The sequence below is a fragment of the Vanessa cardui genome, chromosome 12 (assembly GCF_905220365.1).
Source record: "Vanessa cardui chromosome 12, ilVanCard2.1, whole genome shotgun sequence".
NCBI lineage: Eukaryota > Metazoa > Arthropoda > Insecta > Lepidoptera > Nymphalidae > Vanessa > Vanessa cardui.
Genome location: NC_061134.1, coordinates 10,688,880 through 10,702,872, shown reverse-complemented (window position 1 = coordinate 10,702,872; position 13,993 = coordinate 10,688,880). Strand labels below are relative to the sequence as shown.

Genomic DNA, 13,993 nt, shown 5'->3' with positions numbered 1-13,993 from the left:
TGAAACGCTTGGCCCTTGGATTAGTGGTTCAAAAAGCTTCATCAAAAGTATAACACCTCCTCATTGCCTTCACTGGTGACAGGGCTGGTTCGTTTTTTGCCCAGAGGGTCGGAATTGCGAATCAACTGGGAAATGCTGCTGGCATTCTTACCACCATTCCACGTGTCAAGATTTGTACAGTACTCTAGTTTTAGTTCTTATTAATTTTTATAGTAACCATGATTGATTATTCCCAATTTAAAATAGCTTTGGATGCATTCAGATCCTTCTTATTCTTCAATTTATTTACATTATATTGGTTCGAACGAGATGGAATTTTAAATTTAATTTAATTTAAAAAAAAAAAAAAATTAATATTATTAATGGACTTTCATATTCATTTCTGACAGTCTTTCCGGTCGGATATGATTTAGACAAACGAAATCAGTTAAAATACTTTTGCCAAATGTAGTTTGGGTTAGATTTACGTAACGATTTCCGGAGATTTTCTCAAACATACGTTGCCGCGATGTTTCATTTTCTACTATTATTTATTTTAATATTGATGTAATGCTAAAATAATATTGACACGAACTTCGTTGCACATTAAAAAAAAACTATTTTTATTGTTGTATTACTTTGTGAACAGACACGTGTGCCGTACCTTTGGTTTTTTCGTATTATTTATTATTATTATTTTTGTCTATGATTTTAATACCAATACCATCACAGTTTTAGTTTGAGGATAATTTCTAACACCCACTAACTAAAACCAAGTTATCGTTAAATAAGAATAACCAGTATTACGTATTACACCCTCCAAGTAAACTTTTCCTCTATTTCTCATATATACGACTTCAAATATTATTTACATAGTTACAGCAATACCGTTCTGGATTTACAGGATGTTCCACGTCATATATCTTGTTTTTGAGCTTTTTTTAGTATGATATCTTCTGTTATTATAATTATCTGCTTGTATTCCGGATCACATAGTCATTGTTATTTATTTTTTAGTTTTAATTAGTTAAACGACTTAGCTATATTAAAAGAAAACATGATTATAAACCCTTTTTTAATTTTAGAATATCCATAAACATAAGTCAATCTCCGCCTCTGACTAAAATATTGTGAACGACAACTTTGTATATCTACTACTAGGCGTTCTCATTTCAAGATAGCATTTATGATCAAGGTAGTTTATAACTTTTTATCATTGATCGAGATCTTGAAATTACATGGTATTCGTTATGGAAACGCTTAATAATGTAGTGCGTTTTTATAAATAAAGATACATTCATCGAAATCTGTTTGTAGTGCATTATAAAGTAAGAACCCTAGACTAACTAATCATATAGAATATATACAGTCAGGGTAAGAAAAGGTTCGTCACCTTAAGATATTTCTGTAAACTATTTCCGTGTGTTCAGTATTGGCAATAATCTTCTTTACCGATTAAGAATGACATATATGTCATTAGAAGTCACATCTAGCTGTGAGGTTAATTAGCCAAGATAATATATAATGAAGTATTTATGTATTATATTATGTATTATATACACCAATAAGTTTTAAATTCATTAGTTATAACTGACCATAGACACATAATTGTAACTTTATTATGTAACTATGGCAACAGAAATATTAACAAGAAGACACTTAACATTATTGTCGAATACAATTGTTAACAATAAAATATTTAAATAAGAAAATAAACGACTTTATTTGGAAAAATTAGCTTTGATCCTTTTATACCAAAGATTAGTATGTAAGTTTCAGTTTATGTTCAAAAGGTACTAAGAATTGACGACTTGATAAAGGAATGAGTTTGATAACTGATGAAGGTTTTTTCTTACTCTGACTGTACATTGAAGAATTGTTTATTTCTCATTCTGCTTCAATTGGAGAAGGATAGAACTTTAATTAAATTAACTTCTTACCCCTGGAATGTTGTATTCGTAGCACAGGTTTGACCGACAGTCCACGGTGTCAGTCATGCTGTGGACCTCTAGGGAGTATTCACGGACTTGAGGACCTAAAGACAAAAATTGTTGTTTTGATTAACATATATAAAGATGAAAATTATTACTACACTATTTAGGATGAAAATCTAGAATGAAAGTGTATGTGTTGTAACCAGTGAGTATATATTTTTAATCCGAGTTAAGTTAATGAAAAAATGTAAATTAGTACCTAAGCATTGAATTATTGTTGACAAATTATGTATAATTATAATTTATTTTAATAGATTGAATTCACAATAAAAAAATTTGAGAAATTAATGAATACAGTATACAAATATAAAATTATGTGTTGTTATTCGTCAACAGGTTAATTGTATACAGAATAAATATGTTACATAGGATAAAATACTTAATCTTCCATTCGTAAACCTCACATCGCAATACATGATTAATAAAAAATAAAGATTATGAGAACTTTCTTAAACCTAAAAAAACGGACAAATGCGATTCGAACTTGCTCATTGAGGGTACTACAAAGTTACTGTTTTCAAAGTTTTTAAATTCGTTGGTTTAGCAACATGGATAAATTACAGTACGACATATCTATAACATAATAATACATAGATTTAATTAAACGTTACGCCAAATATGTAGACGCAATACTAATAGAACTCCTAAAATAATCTAAAATACAATAAAGTATATTAATTCATTTAATTCGCCCATTTATATATCAACAGTTAAATTTCAACAGTTTTAAATTTTTTAGCGGAAGTTAAATCATAAAAGAGATGTACGGTCCGGTTGTAGTACAGTACACTTTTAGTTGCTTGACTATATTCATATGTACGACAATGTTTATTTTGGTGGCCCAGTGGTTAGAACGCGTGCATTTTAACCGATGATTGCGAGTTCAAATCTAACCTAACACTAATTTTTTGTTTATAATTCATCTCGTGCTCGGCGGTGTAGGAAAACATCGTGAGAAACCTGCATGTGTCTAATTTCATCGAAATTCTGCCACATGAGCAAACCCTCTCCTTAATGAAAGGCCTTAGCCCAGCAGTGGGTAATTTACAGGCCGTTACTTACTTTACGGTTCTTCTCATAATTCTTATAATCTACTTCCCGAATCGGTGGTTTGATATATAATTCAACAACTTACATGACGATTTAGAAGTATTTATATGTGCCTACTTTTGTTGGTAAATTATTTGATGAGTGGGTAGTCCCCACGAAAGAAACAACATTATCCTTTATCATATATTATAGATTTCCGATAAGTGATAATTTAGCCTTAAGTTTTTCCGAATACGTCTTATTTTTAGATATTAAATCATATCCAGCGGAACGCGCTGCAGACTCGCATAATACTCATTAATCAAAGCTAAGTATACGAAGTCAATGAGTAATAGTTCATAGTGATGTTTGAACTAGTGAATATTTTTACCGAGTTCGCTGTGAAATATACGTTTTTTAAAGCTAGCGACTGACCTATAATATTAACGTTGATCAACATCCGCACATGAAACGTTTCGTCTGCTTGGAATGAGAAAAAAGACTTTCGACGTCGTCGAAGACGTCGACTTTTTATGTAGGTAATGCCCAATTAAAATAACTTACACAGCTGTATACATAGAAGTTTACAAACACAAGAGCGTTTCGGAGTTTTAGAATTAAAATTACCTAAGAAACAATGTCGCGGTTTAAATTGCTTTAAATTTAGTCAAGATGGCCCAGTGGTTAGAACGCGTGCATCTTAACCGATGATTGCGGGTTCAAACCCAGGCAAGCACCGCTGATTCATGTGCTTAATTTGTCTTTATAATTCATCTCGTGCTCGGCGGTGAAGGAAAACATCGTGAGGAAACCTGCATGCGACAATTTCATAGAAGTTCTGCCACATGTGTATTCCACCAACCCGCATTGGAACAGCGGGATGGAATATGTTCCAAACCTTCTCCTCAAAGAGAGAGGATGCCTTTAGTTCAGCAGTGGGAATTTACATATATTACATATTTATAACAAAATAATTATATATATGCACGTTTTTTTAAGGTTAACAATTGAATAGGCCAATTCCTATGCCGTGTACTAAATGTGTAACAATGTCGGATCGCTTTTAACTAATGAATTTATTTGTCACTTGTTTGCTTTGCACACAAAAAGGTAATGATAGCAACTTAAGTGTTTTTATTATTATTGAGGAACGCACGAACAGTTTCTAAGAACTGCCCATTCTCACGACGTCGAATTTTATCGGCGAAGTTGTTTTGTTATAGGGCTTCAGCGACGCTATGGGCTCTGTGTTATCTATATCTATTTTAATATATGTAAAGATAAAACAATCTCCAAGATGACCAGCACACTACGCTGGAGATAATGGTTCACAAGTTTGTTGTTCAAGCACTGTTCTTTTCCTTTCGTTGGATATACGTTCGGAAAGCAAAGTTTCCGATTCCGCAAAGTCAATAAATCCTTTTTGGAGCTAGGTATCCGTTTCTTTAATAAAATTTAAGATATTTTTAACTTTGCCGACTGATAGCTTAAAATCATTTGAGGAATTTACATAAATAAAGCGTATTATTAAATACAACATTCTACAAATGATAGAGCGTGAAGTTAATACTTGGTGACTTTCAGGTAGGATATAGGTTTTAGATTTAGGGGATTAAGAATATAGTAAGTCTTTCAGTTTTCTACGAGATCGTATATAACAATTAAATCTTGACTTGTATTTGAAGCCAATTGTAGTGGAACGTGCTTGATTGTCTTCATAAACAGTGAACGAAACTTCGAACTGATTAATGAGAGTGACGTTAGCGAAGACGAGCTGGTTGGCTGCGCCCCAAGACTTGTACCCGCGTGCGTAAGACTCCACGAAACAGTTATTGTTGCCTTTATGATAAACACGTGCTCTTTATGTATTCTCTTGATACGTTCCCCCGTGTACGTCTGTCCGTCTGTCTGAGCGCGATAAACTCGAAAATTAACAAACAGAATTTTATACGGTTTTCATCAATAGATAAAGTGATTCATAAGAAAGGTTGGTTGGTTGAAATATGTCGATAACTGTTGAAGATGTTCGAACGTTATGACCCATGCGATGTCGGGATGGGTACCCATTATGATATACATAATTAATAATGGGTATAAAAGGTATAGTTATATCTCGTACAATAAATAGACATATATATTTTTTCGTAACTTTTAATATCGAGTTGAATATTATTTTATTATATTGGTCATATCTTGGTCACCAACGCCCAACATTGCAATTGAACAATATAAGCCATTCCTCACATCGCCAATACGCTACCAACTATTTGAACCAAGATATTATTTCCCTAGGGTCTATAGCTACTCTCACTTACCCAAAAGGCCAGTACCGAATAATACCGAGTGTTGCTGTTTGGCGGTAGAATATCTGACGAATCAGTACAAAGTCCTACCCCCAATTTGGATTACCATAATTTTATTAAGGCACGTATTATATTATGGAATAACATAGCGGTGTACATATATTTTAATTTTATCATAACATATTTAATACTTTTCTGAGGGTGTTATATTCATTTATGCATACCTATACACGAATTACTACACAACCATATACATACAATACTTTGTGTATTGTATTTAGTAGTATAATAATAACTAATGCTCTTATTGTAATGTAACAGCCATGGGCTTCTGACGAGTCTTTATATTCCAATGCAATTTTATAAGGCTGGTTGTAACATTTCATTAAACACATGCTGGTTGATAAGAAACCTACGATTAATTAATATTAATTGTTATTACACTGGGTCAGTGTGAATGACCTTGAATTTGAACAACAATACAAATTATACTACTAGCGACCCGCCCGGCTTCGCACGGCTGCGATACTGATATTACATATACTACAGAATATGTTTACTTACGACATCACATTACAAACTTCTAAAATTATCAGTGTTTCTTTACTATTATTTTCCATGTATTATATACAACAAACTTCCTCCCGAATCATTCTATCTATTAAAAACCGCATCAAAATCCGTTGCGTTTTATAGTTTTGAGCATACATAGGGGTAAAAAAAGTAAAGTAACTGCCTGTAAACTTCCCACTGCTGAGATAAGGCCTCCTCTTCCATTAAGGAGAGGGTTTGGAACATATTCCACCAAGCTGTTCCAATGCGGTTGGTGGAATGCACATGTGGCAGAATTTCAATGAAATTAGACACATGCAGGTTTCCTCACGATGTTTTCCTTCACCGTCGAACATGAGATGAATTTTATACCTACACAAATTAAGCACATATATATAGTGGTGCTTGCCTGGTTTTGAACCCGCAATCATCGGTTAAGTTGCACGCGTTCTAACCACTGGGCCATCTCAGCTAAGCATAGGTACATAGGGGTATAGGGACAGAAAGCGACTGTGTTTTATATATGTAGTGATGATGATGGTGAGTGGTTATATTGTATACGTACCAGTCGGTGGGTTCCATGTTACATTAAACATTAGCTCGTGGTCGGAGCCGACGAGGGGTTGCGGGGTCACTTGGACCCCGCGCGGCAGAGCCGCGTGTTGCACCTTAAAATGGTTGAGATTATCTTCAGTTGGGGCCTGAAACAGATAAGATATATCTATTATCAAAAGATAGCATGTATCATTTGTAGATTTGACCTAATTACACGAACATGAGATTTTCAGCAAGAAAAACAATGTGTTCTTCACTTGACGCCCAACAAACGTGAAGCATTGTAATGAATTGTTGTTTAATTAATTCATAACAAAAGAAAACTGATAAATAAGCATGTAGTTAAGTTAATAAAACTAAAGACTTCTATTAAAAAAATAATCATGTATAATCTAATTAATAATAATCTTTTAACAATACTAGTTAATTGGAGGAAATTAGTATGTTATGAATGTAAACCGCATTTATTAAATAGTTTAATAAAAAGTATTATTTCTTTTTTACTTCCTATAAAAATATATATTCTAATATTGTAGCGTTAAGTTGAAAATGATAATGACGATGTTTGTATACGTCTTCCTGGAAATGTTGTGTATATCATAAATTACATAGGTAAGTACTCATATCGATTACTGCTAATGATATAAATGAGAAAGTACCTCGTCTGTCACCTATTTAGGCTTACAGCGCTGAACCGATTGCGATAAAATCTTGTATCGTATATGAGTTATATCCTATGTATCTTAGTTGAATCTTTTGGCAGAATATAGGAGTTTTATCACGGATATTATCCCTTTAGGGTGTGTAAAGGGGGTTGGAAATTTGTGTTGAACATTAAACTCATTTTATTTTGTACGTTAACTCAAGAAATGTTTGTACATTGTTGACCAATCAGATTAAAGTACGCTTTATAAATTTCGTACAGTTAAAGCCGCTAATTTTTCATTATTGTGCCTTTTAATCTATACAAACAAAAGAAAAAATAGATTTTAATTGATACTTTTTTTAAATAAATTTTTGAAGTTGCATTTTTGACAAATTTTGAAAAAAGCTAAAAAATTTGATAACTCAAAAATAGTTTGGATTATGCATATGGGGGTTTCAATTTTTGCAAATAGTCACCCCTATCACCTCCTAACGGATATACGTCGAGTTGCCAATAACCCTGTATATTAATATTATAAATGTGAAAATAATTCTGTCTGTTTTCACGACCAAACCGCTGAACCGAATTTAATAAAATTTTGTATGAAGCAAACTTGAACTTCAAAAGAAACAGGACACTGGACATAGGCTACTTCTTTTACCTAACATATGGCAACCAACAATAATCGCAGGCGATTACTAGTAATAAAGTACATAGTGTAGCCACGCATAATAAAATTAAAATAAACTTTATTCAAGTGGGCTTTTACAAGCACTTTTCATTTAACAATTAAGTGAAGCTACCACCGGTTCGGAAAGTAGATTCTACCGAGAAGAACCGGCAAGAAACTCAGTAGACACTCTTTATCAACATAGTATATCAATGTAGCGTATATTGAACAGAATGCTATTGGAGTATTCTGTGATTTATCTAAAGCATTTGATTGTGTAGAACACAAGACGCTTCTTTATAAGCTCAAATATTACGGCGTTAAAGGTAAAGGGCATAAAGGGCTCTTGATCTCATTGCTTCATACTTAAGTCAAAGAATCCAGCAAGTTTTCATTAATGGAATAAAGTCTACTGGATCTTCGCTAAAAATGGGTGTTCCACAAGGTTCAATTTTGGGTCCCTTTCTATTTCTAGTATATATAAATGACCTTCCTTTCTTTGTTAAAGGTATTTGTGATATAGTACTGTTTGCTGACGATACTTCACTGATTTTTAAGGTTGACAGGAAAAAAACTGACTATGACGATGTGAACGGTGCCTTATCACAGATACAAGATTGGTTTAATGTAAATAATTTGGTTTTGAATACTCAAAAAACAAAATGTGTAGTTTTTACCCTACCTAATGTTAGAAAGCAGTAGAATCTACTTTCCGAACCGGTGGTAGCTTCACTTAATTGTTAAATGACGATTCAAAAGTGCTTATAAATCCCCTCTTGAATAAAGTATACTTTGATTTTTGTTTTTTTTTTTTTTTATCAACGTAGAGTGCGACGGTGAGCCAAAGCGTGCCAAATGATGTATCACACGAAAATATTGACAATACAGGAGGCTTTAGTCCAGCATTGGGACACTTATATGCTGTTACTTTATTACGAAAAACACATTTCATTTGTTAGGATAGATTTGTCAACAATTATGTTTTTGTTTATATTATTGTGTGAGTACACAGTACATTAAGTAATTGCGACACTCGTCCGTCATTGGAAATAAACAAGCTAAACTGTTTATTTGTGGCCATTAAGCACCCAGAGCCGTCGATCCTGATCTCTCATTGCGATTTTCTAGTAATCTGATGAATATTATTTAAGATCATATTATTTTCAAATCTGCCAATGTTCGCTGACTTTAAATCTGACGTACTGTATTGTACTGTAAAAAAATTATGACAAGACAAGATCGCAACGTGTCCAAAATTGATATACGAAATTGATTATAATATTTAGACGATACACGTATCATAAAAGCGTATCAAGAACTCGGAAAGCCTAACAGATTTATTACCACGAAAACGTATTTGAAACGTCACAATACAATCAATAAAATATGTCAACAAATTGTAATATTCCTTACATCGCCCATACGCTACTAATCTTGGAAAGTTAGATGTTGATGCCTGTTGTTACATCAGCTTACTCACTATTAAAACCAACGCAACGATACTAATTAATCACTTATTGGTACCTACACAGACGGGTTTGTATAAAACCCTTACCACCAAGTAAACGCCTTGTAAAAATCATTATCATTAATCAGGTTGGTCCCAGGATGTCATACCTATTATAAAGGATAGGTATTATGAACTAACTCAGAATATCGTAAGTTATATTTAAAGAGTTAATATGTTAAGTTGTTAATATGTAAAGAGTTAATATGTTTAGTTGTTAAGTTTATATGTTAATAATGGCCATTTCTCAAGCTTATTTCATTATCTTTACTGAAATCAAAATGCAAAAGATCTGTCTGTTGCTCTTTCAAAGCCAGAACCAAATAGACATAAGCCACTTTTTTAAACCGACGACCAAGATTTAAACCGCGTGCAAATCCGCAAGCGACAACTAATAAGGAAAATAATATTAATATCCAAAACATATAACAAATACGAATATACAAGAAATATATATTTTATATACTCACGTCCTAAAACAACATTATCGTTGTGAGCTAGAAGTGGATTGTATGCTTAAAATATGTACCTATATCAACATAATTATGCATTTCAAAATATATTTCACTGCCCAGGGATATTTTGATATATAAACTCGTCTTTTTAATTAAAAAATAAATCTATACTAGTATTATAAATGTGAAAGTATCTCTGTCAGTCTGTCTGTCTGACTGACTGTCGCTCGTTCACAACCAAATCTATGCACCTATTGTGATGAAATTAGTAAATAGGCTACTTGCCTAAAATATGACAAACCCCCTTAAATGGGAGTGAAGCTGCGGGCAACAACTAGTAAATTATATTAAAATATACATGTATTTTTCTAAATTATATAAATTATATGAAAAATCTTCTTTAGTAACTATATATACTTGATATCAACGATAGGAGTAAAGCCAAAATACAACATTGAACAGGAAATTGACGCAATGACATTGGGGAAGATGTCTTTGACATTCACTATGGGTTTACAAAAAAATGGCGTAATTAACGTCGAAGAAACTGTTATCGGAATTTTTGAAGTAACATGACAAAAAAAACTTAAAAAGGAAGACGACATTGGACAACTTCACTAACATTACTCTGATCCCAAAGTAAGTAGCTAAATCACTTGTGTTATGGAAAATTAGAATAAACGACGGTACCATAAACACAGACCCAAGACAACATAGAAAACTAATAAACTTTTTCTACATTCGAAATCGAAGCCGGAACCTCGAAGTGGCGTGTCCATGAAAACCGGTGTACTCATTACTAGACGAAATCGTCAAGGATATAAGTAGTTAATTGTTATAGTATTGTATTATAAATAAAGATAAATTACCTATAAATTCATAGCAGTGCACCTAAGTGTTTTTATCTTTATTCCTACTGCGATGGTATAGACTAATTTGGTAAAACGTTTTTGTCACTAAACGATTGTACAACTGTTACTAGATATGTTACTATCCAATGGCTAATAATGTTGCATACCTAACTTTAATAGATCATCATCAGTGGCGGATTTACCAATAGGCTAAGTAGGCTGGAGCCTAGGGCGGCAGATTTAGAGGGGCGGCAAATTTAGCCCAAATTTGTTATTATATATCTTACAGAAATTTAAAAAAAAAACTTATAATTATATGTATACACATGACGTCCGTGATCCGTATACTCGTCACTACATAGCGGGTTTGTAAAATAATCTAGTAACTGACAGAAATATCACCTAGTTAATAATCATATTAATAACTGGATAAACCGATGTAATGAGGACGATAGAACACAAATCATAAATGTTGCAAAAAATAAGTAAGGAGCGGCGATAATTGAATAGCCTTCTAGCCTATTAGCGGCAGATTTGTAAATCCGCCACTGATCACCATTATCATCATCAGCCTTTTGCTGTCCAATGATAAACATAGGCCTAGATAGAAGATCACTATTTAGTAAATTATGAAGCAATTGGCGTTCAAGTTAGATGTGGCACATAGGCCCTTGTTTAAGTAAGCATCCATGATTAATCAAAAATGTGCTGTTTGTATGATCGTAATTACAGGTAACAATAAAACGCTTACGCAGAGTCTATTGATAGGAAAAAGTCAATTGGTAAGTACTTTCGTTCTAACTGGTAAAAAAGTTTAGCGAATGGACTGTTGAAAAATTCTAATGACTAAATGTACAATTCTTACTAACATCACAGTCATATTCTCCATTCGAAAGCCAGACTGAAATCCTTTAGATGTTAATGTTAAAGCAAATAATTAATCAACATATATCGTCTAGTGTTCTCTGTTGTAGGCAAATATACATATGTATATAGTCGTGTATGCTATCAGCGAAGTGTGTTTATTAACTCATTAACATTGAATTAATAATGCTTGCTTTTAAATAACATTACATTTCATAATGTAGCCATGACATATAGTTACCCCTTGAAGTAAAAATATTCGATAATATTTCATATAAATAATTTTCAAAATATATTAAATGTTATGAACATAATACAACTGCAATCTAATAAAGAAATGGATTGTTTGTTATCTGTGAAAGATAAACTACTAACAATTGTATGATACATATACCAAACAATTTCATGAATGAATTGTAATGATTCCGACTATTTTTATATCTTTACAATTATATAACATAATAATTTGATTAGTTTTGATAGGGTTATTTGAATTTAGAACAGGATTCGTATTATTATGCATTCGGAAATTGCTGACAGTATATATACAGTCACATATAGTCATCATTTATACGAGAGATATTAGTTTGTTATAACCTACTAGCGATCGCACGGCTAAGCACGGGTGCAATGCTGATACTAAATATACTACATAATTTGTTTATTTACGTCACTTTAGAAACTAATATTATCACTATTCTTTCTATTATATTGTGCATGTAATATATACAAAGACCTTCATCTCGAATCACTCTATCTATTAAAGAAATCCGCATCCAAATCCGTTGTGTAATATTAAAGAACTAAGCATACATAGGAACAGACAGTTGTAAGCGACTTTGTTTTATACTATGTAATGTTGATTTTACAAACTCACATTGTATTTGTTTCGATGCATACGAGATTTATCCCCGACACCAATTAGTTCGTTTCCACAACACGATAACAGACAGCATGTAAATGTTACTAAAACGTACACTTCGCGAAAAACGCACATTTTATACGGACTTGCATCATATCCTAATAACAGAATACAAATGGTTCCCTTGATAACTATTGATATAAGAAATGATTCAACGGATATGAATTGTCTATTTCCGACGTATAAAACCGTAAACAACACTAAAAGCAAACAAAATGTACACGCGAAATTGATTAAATTTCAAAAGCATGCGATGGTATACGAAAATAAACGGAATTTTTAGCGATTAAGATTTATAAGTATATTAAGCTATGGGTACATTTTGATGATCAACGCATTGTGTTCGATTTTATCGTTCGCGTTTTAAAAATCTGCGGTTTCATCGCCGATGACGTATCAAAATTATTTAACTGAACTTGTATTAAGAAAAAATGAAAAACGGCAAGGGATTAAGTAGCTAATCATTTTCAATTTTACGATGAAATAGGTATGAATATAATTTAATAAGAAAATCGTCGTATTTGAAAAGTAAGTAAATTCTAATTTAAGGAAAATATGCGAGTTAATTTTCACGTATGTTTTATATAAGATTATATAATCTTTTTCCCATTTTTATGTCACGTAAAGGATTACGATCACTACTAGAGGATCGATCTTCTTTTTTTTTCTAAAACTTAATTCAAAAAACCAACAACATTGTGAACTGACAATCATTTAAACTCATGTCGTTAATAAATCGTATTAAGTATAGCAAAAATTGTAATTTATAAATCGATATTAGTATTATCGAATGCTAATCATGCGACACACATCGCGCCGCTGATATATTTAGGGCCAGTGAGTCCACAGCGTATATTTGTGTATCGCCTATCATTTCTCGTTCTAGTATCGATAATAAACGTTTAACACTAGAGATTGGCTGACGTTATATCGATACGCGTCTATAGATTAGATAACGGTTACCATTGTACATTTGGACTAGTAATGTGCGTTTTATTCGATGAAAAACAATAGTACTAACAAGAGCGACTGGCCACGAGTGCCAAGATAAGCTTAATGTTTAACGTTTTAACCAGATGTTGCGGTAGTATACATGCTTGAGTGTGATTTATTGACCACGATAAACACAAAGTTTGTACAATATTGTGATTAAATGTAGATCCGCGTAATCAATGGATTATAATTAGCATGATAGTATTTTATGTTACAGTTGTTATATATACAGGTATTCATGTATTAACAGTTCTGAATCGCGCTTGTAAAGTTTTCTGTACTGATTATATAGAACTGAGAAGGTACTACAAATTATAAGAAATTGAGTTAGCGCTAGAAGTATGCGCCTCATGTGTTCTGAAAGCAAAGTGCAAGAAATTGTACAAAGTAAGATATCAAGACAGGTTTGTATGACAGGCGCGCGCTGTTGATACTAATGTTGCTCGCAAAATATAATTTGAAAACTGAAAAAGTTCATCAAAGCGGATTTTACATTTTTTTTATGGTATAGGTTGGCGGACGAGCTTATGGGCCACCTAATGGTAAGTGGTCACCATCACCCATAGACAATGACGCTGTAAGAAATATTAACTATTCTTTACATCGTCAATGTGCCACCAACCTTGGGAACTAAGATGTTATGTCCTTTGTGCCTGTAGTTCCAGTGGCTCAC

At 32.6% G+C, this 13,993-nt stretch overlaps 1 protein-coding gene across 1 annotated transcript in view; it reads right to left on the bottom strand.

Annotated features, from left to right (window-relative positions):
• The window catches only part of LOC124534191 (fibroblast growth factor receptor 3-like), a 149,148-nt gene that overhangs the window by 133,945 nt on the left and 1,210 nt on the right, over nt 1-13,993 (bottom strand). The window contains exons 2-3 of the mRNA XM_047109901.1: nt 6,423-6,558; nt 1,920-2,014 (exon numbers count right to left, since the gene is read on the bottom strand). Of these exons, the coding sequence (XP_046965857.1) occupies nt 1,920-2,014; nt 6,423-6,558 (231 nt within the window). The remainder of the gene's footprint in view (nt 1-1,919; nt 2,015-6,422; nt 6,559-13,993) is intronic.